General features: G+C 43.1%; 1 protein-coding gene across 5 annotated transcripts in view; it reads right to left on the bottom strand.

Annotated features, from left to right (window-relative positions):
* CREBBP (CREB binding protein) overlaps positions 1 to 15,417 on the bottom strand; it is a 97,390-nt gene that overhangs the window by 12,766 nt on the left and 69,207 nt on the right. For 3 of the 5 annotated variants that reach the window (XM_066560544.1, XM_066560545.1, XM_066560548.1), the window contains 9 exons: positions 14,366 to 14,484; positions 13,926 to 14,165; positions 13,367 to 13,455; positions 8,552 to 8,662; positions 7,807 to 7,863; positions 6,528 to 6,605; positions 5,983 to 6,050; positions 1,717 to 1,867; positions 436 to 582 (listed from right to left, as the gene is read on the bottom strand). In XM_066560544.1, coding sequence (XP_066416641.1) covers positions 436 to 582; positions 1,717 to 1,867; positions 5,983 to 6,050; positions 6,528 to 6,605; positions 7,807 to 7,863; positions 8,552 to 8,662; positions 13,367 to 13,455; positions 13,926 to 14,165; positions 14,366 to 14,484 — 1,060 coding nt within the window. The remainder of the gene's footprint in view (positions 1 to 435; positions 583 to 1,716; positions 1,868 to 5,982; positions 6,051 to 6,527; positions 6,606 to 7,806; positions 7,864 to 8,551; positions 8,663 to 13,366; positions 13,456 to 13,925; positions 14,166 to 14,365; positions 14,485 to 15,417) is intronic. The other 2 variants (XM_066560546.1, XM_066560547.1) reach the window with 1 other exon arrangement.

The following is a 15,417-nucleotide window of genomic DNA, read 5'->3' as shown; positions in this document are numbered from 1 at the left end:
TTGGCAGCAGCACCTGAACTGCAGCACCATTGGTTCCTACAGGTTATGGGAAGGGCACAGAGGTGACAATCGTGTCACTACAGCTCCAGCCCTCCATGGAGACCTGGCTGAATGCAGCAGTGAAGCACACACAGCAAGAGTATACATCAAGAGGCAAAATTAAAAGCAGAATGCAAAAAACGTAACATTTTTGTTTGTTATAATTGCACATTCTGTAATTTTTTGGGATTTATTATTTTGGTGGATATAGGAGGTTGTGTGAGTTGATAATTAGGATAAGTATTTATCCTAATAAATTCCATTTTTTGGTATTTATCTTTCCCTTCAAAGTCATCTGCAGTCCTACAGCAGGATGGATTTGTGCCCCAGAACTGCAATGCATGTGCCAAGTGTCAGCAGTGGCTGTGCAGGGCTCTGGGAGGAGGCCAGGGGTACCTGGTGTTGGGAGGGGGGCAGTCCGAGCCGTACTCCTGCACGTGCATCCCAAAGAAACAAACGTCCACGCCATCGATCTCCTCAAACGCAAACAGAGCTTTGGTACGGTAAGGGAAGGATTCTGACATCTCACCAGAGTCCACAAATCTGCAGGACAGGGCAGCAGGAGGAAAAAAACCCAAAGAAAATACCAATTATTAAAGCAGTGTCCTACCAGAAGGAGGGGATTACTGTCAACCTTATTTTTAACTCCTTAGGAACACTGAGGAAGGTTTGGAGGAGCTGGGGCTGTTTAGCCTGGAGAAGAGGAGGCTCAGGGGTGACCTCATTGCTCTCTACAATTCCTGAAGGGAGGCTGAGGACAGGTGGGGTTGGTCTCTCCCACCGGGCAGCACTGACAGAACCAGAGGACACAGTCTCCAGCTACAGCAGGGAAGGGACAGGTTGGATATTTGGAAGAAATTTTCACCAAAAGAATAATAAAGTACTGGAATGCCCTTCCCAGGGAGGTGGTAGAATCACCATCTCTGGGTGTGTTTAAAAAAAGCCTGGACATGGCACTTGGTGCTACAGTCTGGGTGAGGTGTTGGGGCACAGGTTGGACTTGAGGATCTTAGAGGTCTCTGCCAACCTCATCATTCTGTGATTCTGTGATTTTTAGGCAGGAGTTAAATGGGGTCAGATCAGAGCTGTAGTAAAACAGGGAGTCCTGTTCCTGTAAATTCATGGAAAGACTGTTTCCATATAGAACACAGGGCTGAACAGGCCAGCATTGAGTACATGAATATCCTCAGAGACCACAAGCCTTTAAATAGGCTACAGAGCAGAAAATGTGATGCATTAGTATGAAGTGATGTCACATAAACAGTTTTTATGAATTTAACCCAAAATACTTCACAGCTTTTAAACTTTTCATTTATAATTAAGCAAATTAAAAATTACTCCTGAAAGCTGAAGTGCTTCTAAAAACACAACAAAATGAAGGAAGAGTAAGGAACAGAACTCAGCAACTGCTCCAAACAAATGAATTCTGAAAGCAAAATGTGGTCACTCTCAAGATGGAGTGACACAAAGTCCCAGCATTATAAGCAAAGATGTTCCCACTGCCCCCAAAACAGTCACTTCCTCTACATTTTTTAACCTTTCATACTCCTAAACATGCCCAAATTTCAAAAACGTGCAAAGGCACAATTTTGGCACAATTTTACAATAGCCCCCCAAGGAGACTTCAAAGTAAAAGAAATAAAAATGATTGCATTCATTATAAGGAACAGGACCAACCTGGATTTCATTCCTGGTTTAACTTCTACTGTCTTATCTGAACTTGCTACCACTCTGACAAAGACCTCTCCAGCCTCAGGATGGTTCTGACGCCGCAGGAATTTGTTCACTCTGTCTTCCAAATGGTTCCCTAAACGTGTGGTCTGCAGCCCTGCAAGGCAAGGGGAGAACACAGCAAGGCAATGTTAACCCTGGAGCTGCTCAGGTCAGGCTGCTGCTGTGCTCCAGAGCTCTTGCAGCTTCCTCCCCTGGAAGGAAATAGGGTTTTTTTTTTTCCCTTTTGTTTTACCTCCACGTGAAAATTGGATGGTTTGATTTATACAGACAAAATGAAGAGATGCAAACCCATCCCTGCTTTTCCCCAGAAGCAAAGCCCCTCCTGCTTTCCTCACCCCACTGTTGCAGCTGAACCCACTGGAGTGCCACAATTACCCTGTAAGGGAGCTAACAAAGGCAGCTTTACGTAGCATTTTTCAATTTCAGCCTTATTTTATGAGCCCTGCCAATGTTTTCTCCTCCCAGCCCCACTCTGGCTGGCTGACAGAGATTACATCACTTCACAGATCTGGCTCCCTGCCACACCTTTTCAAGCAAAGCAAAGCAAATCAACAGAAATGAAAAGCCTTTTGACTTCAATGGAGATTTCATTGCTTTTGCTTTTCTTTTCAAGAGAGCTTTTGGACTGCAGTTGCAGCAATCTGCACATCAAGGTGAAATAGTTCCTGCCCAGAGATGGAGGTCTTGGGGAGTTCAAGTCCACAGATTGTCCAGATGCCCTCACTCCATCTTTACGTTCACAATTGGCTCTTGTGGGGAGCTGGGTTTGTGGTCTTACATGATGTGGTGGTTTTTAAATAAATCCCCAACAAATTACATAGATCACGATGACTTTGGGTTAAATTAAGAAAGCAGAAGGACCCCACTGTTTTGACTTGAAGATTTAAGACTATTTCCCTTATCATCTGTACTTATTTTACCACTCATATTTCTATTTCACTTTATGGTCAATCTGCTATCTTTTCCAAAGTAATGGTGTAATCCACAGATGTTCATTTTAATAAAACACATTTAATTTTTGCTCTCTGTGACTTGATTTTTCAGTTGATATTTGGCTCCTGACACAAGGCCCTTGGTTCCTCCTTGACTCTGAGCCTGCACACAGAATTCTGCAGTGAAATATCTGTGCTAAAAATTACTTTGGGCTCCAATACTGGGGAAAAAACTCACTTATACTCAAAGGACTATTTCACTTTCTAAGGAATTTATACACTTAAAATTTTATTTTATAGAACCATGGAATGGTTTGGGTTGGAAGGGGCCTTAAAGCCCACCCAGTGCCACCCCTGCCATGGCAGGGACACCTCCCACTGTCCCAGGCTGCTCCAAGCCCTGCCCAGCCTGGCCTTGGGCACTGCCAGGGATCCAGGGGCAGCCCCAGCTGCTCTGGGCACCCTGTGCCAGGGCCTGCCCACCCTCCCAGGGAAGGATTTCTTCCCAATATCCCATCTAACCCCGCCCTCTGGCAGTTTAATTACAATCAGTTTACAGAAATTGCCAAAGGCAACAATCTTGATTTACATCTTTTAGCTTGTCCCCTTGTCCAGTGAGATTCTGTGGTCATAACCAGCACAAGACAGTCTAAGCATCATTTACCTGGGAGTAATTAATAATTTGAAGCAAAAAATGCAATTTAAAGGCAGGTTGAAGTAAAAACACCATGTCCTCTACCAATTCCAACACACTGAGCCTTTCTCAGATCTCCCACTCCAATACACTGTATTGGCATTTCCATATGTAACAGCAGGGGGATGACTCTAAAGGAAATTCACCAATTCTTTATGAGGGAATTGCTTTGTTCTGTTCATTTCTCTGAAGACAAACAGAAAAAGGAGAAAGGGTTCCATATTTCAGCTGATGAGTGGGAACATTTGCAGAAAGCCACTGGAGTTAACTCTACTGTCTTGTTGTGTTTGCATCTTTTCATCTTCCCAATGCTAAGCAACCAAGGAATATCTCCTTCCTTCCTTATGCATTAAAGCTTGGAAACCAACAAACCCAAAAAGACCAGATAAGGAGATACAAGAAACAGGCAGCATTAAAATGACATGTACTGTAAGCAAAGCATCTAAAAGTTGCATATTTTGATCTCTTAGAATGTGAGTGAAAGGTGGTTTAGAAAGCAGTTGGATTTTGGTTCTTGGACAGTTCTCACACATGCACCTCTAACAAAAGCTCAAAGCTCACTGAAAACTGTGGTGAAAACCTGGAAAAGGCATCCAAGGTGCTGAGGAGAAACCTCCAGCACGGGTCTGTGACAGCAGCAATGGCCAGACCTCTGTTAGTGGTGAGTAACTGGACAGGGAGGAAGAAACTCCAACTCCTTCTTGTCAGGAAACTACTTTGGGTGAGTTATTTGTCAGGATATCTTCTGTCTTTGAACCTCTCTGCACTGGCTACTGGTGAGGTAATATTTGTAGATTTTCTTAGCAAAATAAATACTTCAGAAGTTCAGGGTTTTCCAGCAGAACCCAGCTGCACACTGGTTATATCTGGCAGGCTATCAGTTAAAATAACCAATTTTACTCACTGTACATTAGGAACATGAATGTTCCACAAGAGCTGAGGGATGTGCTGTCTTGGTTATCAGCAGTTGTGCCATCAGGCTTGAAAGAGTGGAGAAATATTGATGGCAACTTGGGCAGCAAATGTTTTCTTTTAAAAGAAGGAACATGATAATGTTTCAAACTTTCACTGCTTGAGTTTGTTTTCAGGTCAGCAGCAGGACCAAGGTTTTGGTGACACGAACAGACTTTCCTTTCCCTTCCCTGCTCTTGCATTGCCACCAGAGCTCTGCTGAAGAAAGCTGATCTCCAGAGCTGAGCCCACCAGAGGGTTACAGCTGGACCCAGATGCCCAGGGGAGAAGGACAAACAGCAGGGACAGGAGAGGGACAGGGAGGAAAGGAAAACAGAGCCATTATTTTCCTGGCCAGAACAGAGTAGCTGCCTTGAGCTACATGGCTGGTTACTCAAACTTTAACCAGAGCCACAGAGCAACTGCAGATATCCAGGGAATCACACACTTCTTTTAAGGAAATTTACATCAATACACGTTGTAAAGTCAGCACAGAACAGAAGAGGATCCATTTAAAATGGGTGTCTAACACTACAGTTGGATTTCATCATTTTATTAATGTTCTCCTCCAATTTTAATCTGTCTTTAATGAAATTAATTTGTGCCTCTTTAACAAAACTCTCTTGAGTGCATCAGGTTACTCCAGAGACTGTTCTGATTGCTGGAACCCACCATTCCCCACACAACATCATCATCACCTGCAAATCACCCCCCTCACATCTCCTGTTACACAATCAACCATACATGAAGTTCTCAAGAAGTCACATTTTTAATGCAAAGCCTTGCCTTTATCCCAGCCTGGAAGTTTGCAGGCACAACATCACCCAGTGAAGCCCAGAACTTCGAAGGACCAAGGAAGGAATCAAGGGATCAAGGGAGGAATGAAATGTCCCTGCAAGTTCCTTTGTTCAAGTGCCTCAATCACCCCCTTGGTGTCCACACTCACTCTATTTTCCTGCCCTCTGCACTGGCTCTACATTTCAACACCAGCTCCTTCTCCTGCTCCACCTGACCTGCACGAATAAAAATGTCCCAGTTGTGTTCCCTGTGAGGATTCTGGAGGCTGAGCCAACCTGAGCTGGCATCTCCTGGGCCTCTCTCCAGTGCCCATTTCCACCAGCCCATGGCAATGGTCACTGCCAAGAGCACCCAGAGCAAGGAGGGACTCAGTTCTTACCCCACCCCAGTTCTGGAGGCAAGAAAAGCTCTTCCCACACTCTGGTGCTTGGCAGCAGCACCTGCACTGCAGCACAGTTGATCCCTACAGGTTATGGGAAGGGCACAGAGGTGACAATTGTGTCTCTACAGCTCCAGCCCTCCATGGAGACCTGGCTGAATGCAGCAGTGAAGCACACACAGCCCTGTGCTCCTCCTCTTTGTCCCTTTCTGCTTTTAACCCCTAGGAAATAATGACAAAGATGTCAAACACACCAAGCAGCAACAAGACTGACCACAAACACATAAACAGCAGGGCTTTCAAATGTTGATTAAAATTCCAACAGCCTCAGGCTATGCTGCTCCCCATTTTGCAAACGTTCCTGGGCTGTCTGTCATGACAACACAGTCTCAATCAAAAACCCATTAGGGGTGGCAGGGAGAAGATGAAGATAAAAACAGGAATACCAAACTCACTTTTAGCACTGAATTTGTTTTCTTTGCGTGTTCTACCAGTTTTCTTCAGACAATTATCACAGACAAACCTATCGAGGAAAAAAAAAGCCAAAAATTTAGCATAAACCCATTATTGGTGAGCTTAAACCCAATGTTTGAACATGTAATTTAAATGTCAGAGTACAATATATTTTTTCCTGGCTTTGAACAGCTTATTTCACTCCATTTTTGAGGGATTTAAAGCTGGTTTAACTCTGCCAAGCAGTTACACCTGCATTTGTGTTCTGTGCACACAAACTCCCCTCCAGCCAGCTGCCCTTGGTTAAGAGTTAGAAAGAAACCACAGAAATCTGTGTGGATGAATATATACATTTTCATCTGAATATACTGAACTAAGACCCCAACCCACAAAAAAGTATTTTATTCAAAAATGCTTTGTCCCTTTGTACCCAGTTCTTTAAAAGGCTGTGCCCACATATTAAAGAACAAAGGCAGAAAGTCTTTAATTACATAAACTACATCAGTCTCATTATACAAGGGGTAAAAAACTAACAAACATCTCTTACCCTGAAGGCCAAATAATATCATAATGTAACACACAAATCTGGTGCATCTTCCGACCACATTCTTTGCAGTCAACAAACCTGAAGAGAAAAAACCAGCAGTAAATTACCTTTGGTGTTAGGTAAGGAATTTTCCAGAATTCAGAATGAAAGAAGGAGTTGCCAATCCTCTGCTAAGAGCTGAATCAATTTCATCAGGTCCAACTTACATCTAAGTTTAAAAAAATACTCAGAATAGATTCAGATGTACATCTATCAATCCATGTGCAAGTTATACATATACATCTATACCTATATATAAATTGCAGAACGTGCTGGTTTAAAAATCTGAAAGGGGATGTCATGCACAACTTTTTCTGGATCTTTTCTATCCTCTTCCAAGCAGAATCCCAGTTTCACAGAATTCTCAACAATACCTCCACAGATTTAATTCTGAATTGCTGCAACAACCACAAGCTGAATAAATGGTTGCTCAACTTACTGTAAATGTAAGAACTAGTCATTCATGAGCCACCCTGCCAAAAAAACATGTATTAACTTGTCTTTGCCTGCATGGCTCTGCTGTAGTCTTGTTTTTATCTTTTGTTCTCTGGTCAAAAAGTTGTATGTCTGAATTCTTTTTTTGGATGGAAAACTGTTAGAGGCTTTCCCAGTCCAGAGTGCAGGGCAGGTTAAGAAGCCAAATGCACTGGGGTCTGTCTCAGTCCAGCCTTCCAGGCTGGGGAGGAGCTCTCTTTAGAATTTGCAAAGATAAGCAAAGGAATCAAATGGTGTTGTGCCTCAAACTGCCAGAGAACGTGGAGCAGGCTGATAAAATCCACTGCAGGGAAAGCAGCCCCGAGTTCAGCTGGGCATCCCCTGAGCCTCCCCAGGCTCACACAGGGCGTGCCTTGGCCTTTGGGTGGGCTCAGCACCCAGGGAAGAGAAAAATGGGGTTTAGAACCACCAGGGGGAAATGCAGAAGTGCCCCAGGATTGCAGAGTGAAAGGCTCTGGAGGAGGGAGGGCCATTCCCAGCCCTGGCAGGGCTCACCCCTGGGTTTACCCCAGTGCCAGAACCAGGAACTGTCTGTGGAACAGGCTCCTGCGTTCCTCTGGGGTACAAATCCAACATCAACTTTGGGTGCTGTGCCATGAATTTTAGGGAAGGATTCTGCAGTCTGTTTGGGCAGGGATGGGGTACAGAAGAGTTCTTAAATCCCTGCTCCATTTCTGCCCTGCTGGCTGAAGGACAAGTGGAAGCAGAGAGATTTTGGGAAGGAAAACAACAGCCTGGTACTCACGGCTCTGGATCCAGGGTATCGTTTTTCTTCTTTTCAAACTGATCCTTTGAGATGGTTCTAGAGACAAAGAGTTAATATGAAAACTCAGTAGCACCTTCACATCAGAGGCTCAGACAATATCATGCTTTGCTGAATTGCAGCAAACCTCAAGTCTGAAGAAAGCATCTCAGTATTTATTTTCTGGTCAGAGCAAGCAATTCAGTTTACTGTATTTTAAGCTACAGAAAATATTTTTCCCATTTCACTTTCTGTGTAAATGAAAAGCAGGAGATACCCAAGTCTACACATAAAACTAAAATCATAAAGAACAAGGGAAGCTACTGTCAGTAAAGCAGCCACCTTCCAAACCAGCTCAGAAGCCTCAAATCTGATTTTTCTGGCCAGGTTAGAGGCAAGCCTTTGGTTTTAGAAACATAAGCTGTGCTTCAAAAGGTGAGATATCAGAATTAGATGGAAGTTTTCCATTAGAAAAGGTGATGGATTAGTGACATTTATTGACACAGCTTCCACTGCTGCCCTCCAAAGCCATTATCCAGGGTCTGCCACCCCAGGAACGGGCAGCAGTGCTGGGCACAGTAAGAGACCCAACAGCTCTTAATCCTGTCCCTATAAATCTCCTGCTAAGAAGGAATCAAGCATTTCCCCCCAGATCCCCCCCACAGGCTTGGGTTTTACTCCCAAACCAGGACACCCTCCCCCTGCCCCACTCCAAAATTCAGGCTGCAGAGGAAAGGAAGAGACTTACGTTTGAGGCTGGGAAGGGTCATCACCCAGGGTGACATTCTCCCCCTGGATTTCAGTGAAACACTTCTCACAGAAGTGATACCTGTCAGCAAGAAGGCCATATTTGGGTGAGCTGGTCCAGCACAAACACAGCCACCCAAGCACGGAGCCACCAACCAGGGCAGGGCAGATCACCAGGAGCACGACGGAAGGGGGGACGTTGTTGGTTGATTGATGGGTCAGTGTGGACAATGAGGAGGCACAGAGGGAGGGGAGGGCAGGATTAGAGAACAGGGGAGGGAACAAACAGCACAGACGTAAGAGGTAAGACGCAAACACCAAGACAACACAGAGCAGAAAGCCAAGGCAAAGCACAGATTAGCATTCGGTCTCATTTCACACATTGTAACAAGTGCTGGGCCTCACTGCCCAAAGCTGGGCAGGGTTTGGGCAGTAGCCACCAAGAGCTACCTTTGTACAGGCTTCAAATTTAAGAATTTGGATTTGATTTGCATCGCTCAGGGAAAAAAATTTCTCTTTGATTCCAGGCTTGTGACTGATCGAGTTTTCTTTGGGTAAAAAGGAGCCTGTCAACAAGCTTTAAGGACACATTTATTACAGATTAAAGTAATTAGGAAATATGCTGAAAGCATTTACTGATTGTGAGTCAAAACTGCAAAAGCAGAAACACTTGATATTGAAAAAAAATCTGTAAAAACAATAAATTCGAAATTTGACTGTAAGATTAAATGTGACCAATTGCTCGGCTAACATTCTTTCATATAAATGAAACCAAATCCATACTCTAGACAAACATTTAACAGAAATGCAATTATGGGTCAGAGTTTCCAGCCATTTATATAAATAAATACAATATATGTATATATGTGAACAACATGAAATATTGTACATACATACAATATATTTATCAGGTACATTCAGGATGTGGAATTAATTAAGCTTTACAAATTGAACATAAGGCTAGGTACAATTTTTGGTCACCAGACCAAGAGCCAATCCAAGTCATACTCAGCAAAACCAATTCTGCAGTTTACCAAACCAAGCTGAGTAAATTGGAATACAACTCTATGAAAATACAATCTGCATTTGAAAAAATAAAATAACATCAAGGTTACATGGATTTTAGGGGGGGAAGGGGTGTGTGTTTGGTGGGGTTTTCATTTTGTTTTGTTTTGGGTTTTTTTTGGTTGTTTGTTTCAGATGAACTGGAACCAAAGTTGTCAGGGTCACTAAAATAAAAAAACAAAATAAAAAAAGGAGGCTAAATGTTTGGAAAGGATATGAATTCACACATGAACAGAGGTAACAGAGAGGCCACAGCTGTAAAATGCAGGAAGGCCACAAAGGATCATCAAAATAAAGGAGCTTTATGGAGAGTGAGAGAGTGGAAGCAGCGATGGCAGCACAGAACGAGGCAGGTTTAGTACTCAGACACCAGAGCCGTGGGGTGGGAGTGTCACAGGCACCAAGGGGACTCAGGGCCACAATGAACCAACAACCCCAGGATGGAGCCTGAGCAATGGGGCAGCTCTGCCCCCTCAGCCCGCCCCGGACACCTCAATGCAATCCCAGAGAGCTCCTGGCCTGGAGACAGCCCTGATGGCATGGATGGATCAGAATTCCTGCTGGGACACACTGGGGCCATGCTGGCCAGGGGAGATGCTCCACCAGCCATCCCTGAAGCCTGGAAGCTGCTGCAGGAGCTGCAGGGGCAGGAGGAGCCCTGGGAAGGGCTGGTTCCAGTTCACCCCACCCCAGTGACACTGCCATGGAGCCCCTGCCAGCCTGACCCCCCTCAAACTGCAGCCAGCTCCTCCTAGGGCACTCCCCTGGCATTAAACACATCTCCCTGCCAGGGAAAACCAGGCTCTGGGAGCTGAGAATGCAACACAGCAAGGCCAGGAGAAAAACAAATGTATTCCACTAATTTCTCATTGGGCATGATAAATACATTGTGGTTATTAGAGAGGAGGGTTTCAGGAGTGGGCACAGACACAGAACATCTCATTTCCACTGACTTCCCTTGCCCCTCACAGCCCATCCCTAAACTGAGAACATAGTAGCCAATAATTTTTTAAAATCCAAACATAAGAGGTTCAGAGGTTTATGTCCTTTTTACCCTTCACACCATTTCTCTTTTTCCTATAATGTGCTTCTTTAATTTTTTTCTCAAATTAAAAACCCCCACCACTATTTTCCTTACTAACAGAGTTGCTCATCATTTTAAGAGTCAGATTGGGAAGGACTGAAAATCATGAGGATCCAAATACAGGAGAGTGAAGCCAGAAAAATCCATGGCCAAGGCTCCTATTAATAATTTGCTACATTTAAACAGTCCCAGAAAATGTTAATTCTGATCCATTTTCAGAATAACTTATGGGCTTTCAAAGCACTCTAAGCTTTAATCCATGATATTAAAATGAGGAAATAAAAACTGAAGTACAGTGAAAATGAATCACCTAAAGATCATGAACATTTGTCCATAAAATAACCAAGGTGAAGCAATAGCTTTAACTTATTATGGATGTGGACCCTCAGAAACAGAGACCTGCCTTTTGCATGTCACCACAAATATTCAGCAAAACCCATAAAAAACACACAATATTGTAGTTACAGCAGCCAGAGAAACCCCAAAGAATGCACTTATTGCAACACATCAAACATGAAAAGCTTTTCAAATGCAGACTGTTCAGGGGACTCCTGTTTATTAAAGAGCAGCATTATGGTTCAACACCAAAGTCCAGCAAATGCTCAATCTCACATGAACAGGTGAATTCCCCACTGTAATTAAGTGCAAAGGTAATTCTAAATTCATAACTGGATGGCAGTATTGACCTGAAACAGCACTTGGTTTTCTCAACTGGATATTCACACATGCAGCACATTTTCTGAACACTTCAACCTGAATTTCTGCCTTATTATGGAATCTGAACAGTTCTATACCAAATAATTAACTTAATGATTGAACTGTAGTGCCTGAGCTCATTTATTCAATGGTGTCTAAATATTCTTAGTTGTAATTTAGTCATGGACTTTATGTGCATGCAATTTTGCCTGCTCTGTACATGGAAAATTCAAGAACATTTGACCAATTAAAGGTCTGCTGGAAGTATGGAATTTGTTTTTCACTTGATTACTTGTTTAAGAACATCTAAGATTTGAAGATCAGTGTCCCAGGAAATTTGAGTGGTTTAGAGCTGATGAACAAGGCTTTCTATGTAAAATGGACTATTACTAAACAAGATGGTGATTATCTCTAGAAATCCCTTTTTGAAATGCCCCAGCATTCATCACTGCATTTAGTGGGCCTGAAAGAGAAAACTTCACACTCCTCCTGAACTCAACCCCACACCAAACCACAAACAACCCTTACCCTCTTCTGAAGGCAACTGGATGAGCAGAAAAATATGACTTAAATGGATTTTCCTGTTTATAATGGGCAGAAAAGTGGAATATTACAGCCCCCAGTGCAGAGAACCCTCTGCTCCACTCACCCTGGACTTCTTGCTAGAGACCAACCTTGCCTTCCATGGAATAATTTAACACAAACTTAAACTGGGAAGGCACTTTTGAAAGAAGAATGAGCCCTTCTTCAATTCAATCTGAAGTTACTATTCTTTCCAAATGCAGAATGAATAATATGAAAAGTATTTTAAATTTTACCAGCATTTAAGGGTATGGGTTATTTTTCCCTAATGCCAGTACTGAAGTGTCTATTTAAATACATTTTAATTGTTTTATTTCTCTTTAGCCTGACTTTTCAGAGTCCACAGTGGTTGTATAAAACCTTTCATGAGAGCTCATGAATTTATTCCTGCCTGTCAATACTTTCTGCTTCTCCAAGGCCACCCAAGGCCCCCCACACAAGGTGGGATGACACATTTTCCTCTCCTACATTTTGCTGCTCCAGAGTGGGGATCAACAGGCTGAGAGCTTCCCAAGAGCATGTTTGGAGAGAAGGAATGGCCCAAAAATTAAATACAAGTGCTGGAAGTCTGAATTGGTTCTGAGACTTCACAGCTGGCAAGGTTTAGAGGCTGCCAAGCCTCTGGAAAGCAATTCATAACTTCCTTTTCCCTATTTAAAACAAAGCTTTTGTCTCGGCCCATTTGTATTGTGTATTTTATTTGGGGGGGAAGACACACATCATCTAAGAAATCAAAATTAAAGCCAAGTTTTGAGTTTGCTTTGTGATTTTAACACTGGTGATTTAAAAATTAAATGGAAAATTAATCTAACAATTGTTTATTAATAATAGAAACACCAAGTTCTAATATTAATTAAAAAATGAGAGAAATTTTAATTTTCACAGCTTCTCATGGAGTCTCTGAGTAGTTTTTAATGCTGTTTCCAAGCTAATTTAAATATAATGAAGCACAGGCTAGGAAGGGGAAACATAAATCTTGCAATCAATCACTGCACCCTTTACTTGGCCAATTCTGGCACTAACTTGTAGAGAAACCTGCATATTTTCACAATTCTCCTAGAACAAGGTAACAGGATTTCCCAGTGCCTTTTTGCAGCCCTGCTCCTCATTTTATGGAAAACATGGACAACTTGACCTGCACTGCAGCATTTCATGGGGCAGCCTGGCTAAGAGCAAGCACTGAGGAACAGAGTGCCTCACACTGCAGCACAGAAAAACAGAGAGTCACCTGCAAAAGGACAGCGTGGAAAGATTGAAAAAGAACTTCTCCCTGACTTGGCTGACAATGGAAAGGAAAAGTTCAAGCTCCTCCTCATCCTCTGTATGTGCAGAGAACTCAAAAGAGATCTGATTTCCTGAAAAAGGGAAATCCTGGATTCAGGGACTCACCTGTTCTGGTAGCTGTAGTAGGCAGCGTCCCGGGGAATGGTACAGAGCTGCTTGCCATAGCAGCACAAGGTCTGGGGAGAGAACTCATACTGCAAAGCAAGGGAGAAAAGCAGCTTCACAATGGGGGATTTTGTTCAGCAGGGGGCTACAAAGCAAACCTGATGTTGTGGCTATCAGAGGACACTGCCATGGCCATCACACTTTTGCAGCTATTGTGAATTTACCAGCACAGCCCTCTCAATCTGGTGACAATCATCAGCTCTAAAAGCAGCTGGCCCTTTGACCTCTGCTTTATGGACATGGGAAACCAGGGAATTATTGTAATATTACTTATAACTAAAGAAGGTGTCCTCTGAGGGAGAAAAACACAACGATAATAACAGAAGGGTAGAGCTGCTATTGACCTTTTTAGCTCTGAACATATTTATAACAAAACCAAACTTTCTACAACCTTCCATTCACTATTTCTATTTCAAAAACCAAGTGCCCCAGCTGAAGCTTTGTGTGCTGACTGCAGCTGGGCTGTTGGGAAGAACTCCCTGGGACACTGGGCACCCACCTTGCGCCCACAGCAGTAGCCCAGGGACTGCATGACTGGGTCAATCTCCTGCTCAAACACCTCTGCCAGCTTAGTGCAAAACTTGTAGACCCGGGAAGTCTTGCGGTTGTAGAGCCAGGCGTTGTTGAACATCAGCCACACATCATCCACGTACTGCCAGGGCTCCTGGTACTGCCCCGTGTCCAGCTTGCGCTTGATGGTCGACAGATCCATGGGATTCTTCACAATGTCAAAATAATCCTGTACAAACACCAAAAAAACCTGATTTTTTTAAGGCGAAAACCCTGAATTTTAAAATTTTATAGGTTTTTCAAGATGTTGAAAAAAGGGAAAATGTTTGTCTGAGCCAAGATAAAATAGAAGAATACTTAAAAAGAAATAAATTAATAAATAAACCAATAGGAGAATATTTCAATAGGAGTTTTTTAATGCCAACTCACCGGAATCCCTAGAAGCTGGGGATCCACAGGCTGTCTGAAAGGAAGGGACTCTGGGTCCTGCCGGTACAAAGCCTCCAGGGTGGGCATGAGGGCCTGGCGCAGCTCCTCGGGCTTGAAAACTGGAAATGGAAGTCAGAAAGGTTAAAAAATTGCCCTCCTTGTTTCCTAATCTCTTGACTCCCCTAAAAAAACCCCAAAGAAATACATTAAGTAAAACTCTGCAAAGGGTTTTCCTGATCAGAGCAAACCCTCACTTACAAAAGGCAAACACAGCCTTGTATTCACTCAGATCACAGCAGAGATATTCCCAAAATAGGGATATGAGAACAACTCCAGCCCATGATGATACACATTCTGTAGCATTAAAAAAACCCTCAAAACTTACACAGAATCAAATTAAATCAATTGTTTCAACATGAATGAACCTTTTCTCCTCAAAGGAGAGACTGAGCAGAATTTTCCCTCCCTCCTTTCTAACCTTGCTCGCTATTTCCAAGCCAAGATTCCTCCAGCAAAACCCACTGCAGTGGGCAGGGGTGAGGAGCCAGCTCTACAGAGAGTGACCAGATGTCCTGAGAGCTGGCACAGGAATTTTCCTGGCCAGGCTGTGCAAACAGTCCTGCTCTGATGGATCGTTAATTGATTTTCAAAGTGTTAATACTTCCAGATTTCTATGCCACCACTTGGCAACAGTGGCATGGCAACAGCCATGATTCTTTCAGGAGTGGCTGACAAGGACAAAAAAAGGCAATACATTTTCTGAAAAATAATGATAACTTGGAGAGCTCTTTGAACATCTCAGCAGTGTAATTACATTTATTTCCTTAGGAACGGTGTCTTTAAATAGGGAAGAATGCCTATCATTGAGAAAAAAAGACAACGAAGGAAAGCAGGATGGCATCTCATATTTATCTACCTGGATGAAATGAGAACAATACCAATAAAATGGAGCAATTAATTCTGCTAAAAGTACTTGAATCAACAGGGCTCAGTGACCCCTTTGAGGCTGATCATTGCTTTTCTCACTCAAATGGTATTTGGGTATGATATAA

The sequence above is a fragment of the Molothrus aeneus genome, chromosome 16, assembly GCF_037042795.1.
Source record: "Molothrus aeneus isolate 106 chromosome 16, BPBGC_Maene_1.0, whole genome shotgun sequence".
Lineage (NCBI taxonomy): Eukaryota > Metazoa > Chordata > Aves > Passeriformes > Icteridae > Molothrus > Molothrus aeneus.
This window is presented reverse-complemented; position numbering and strand designations above follow the sequence as displayed.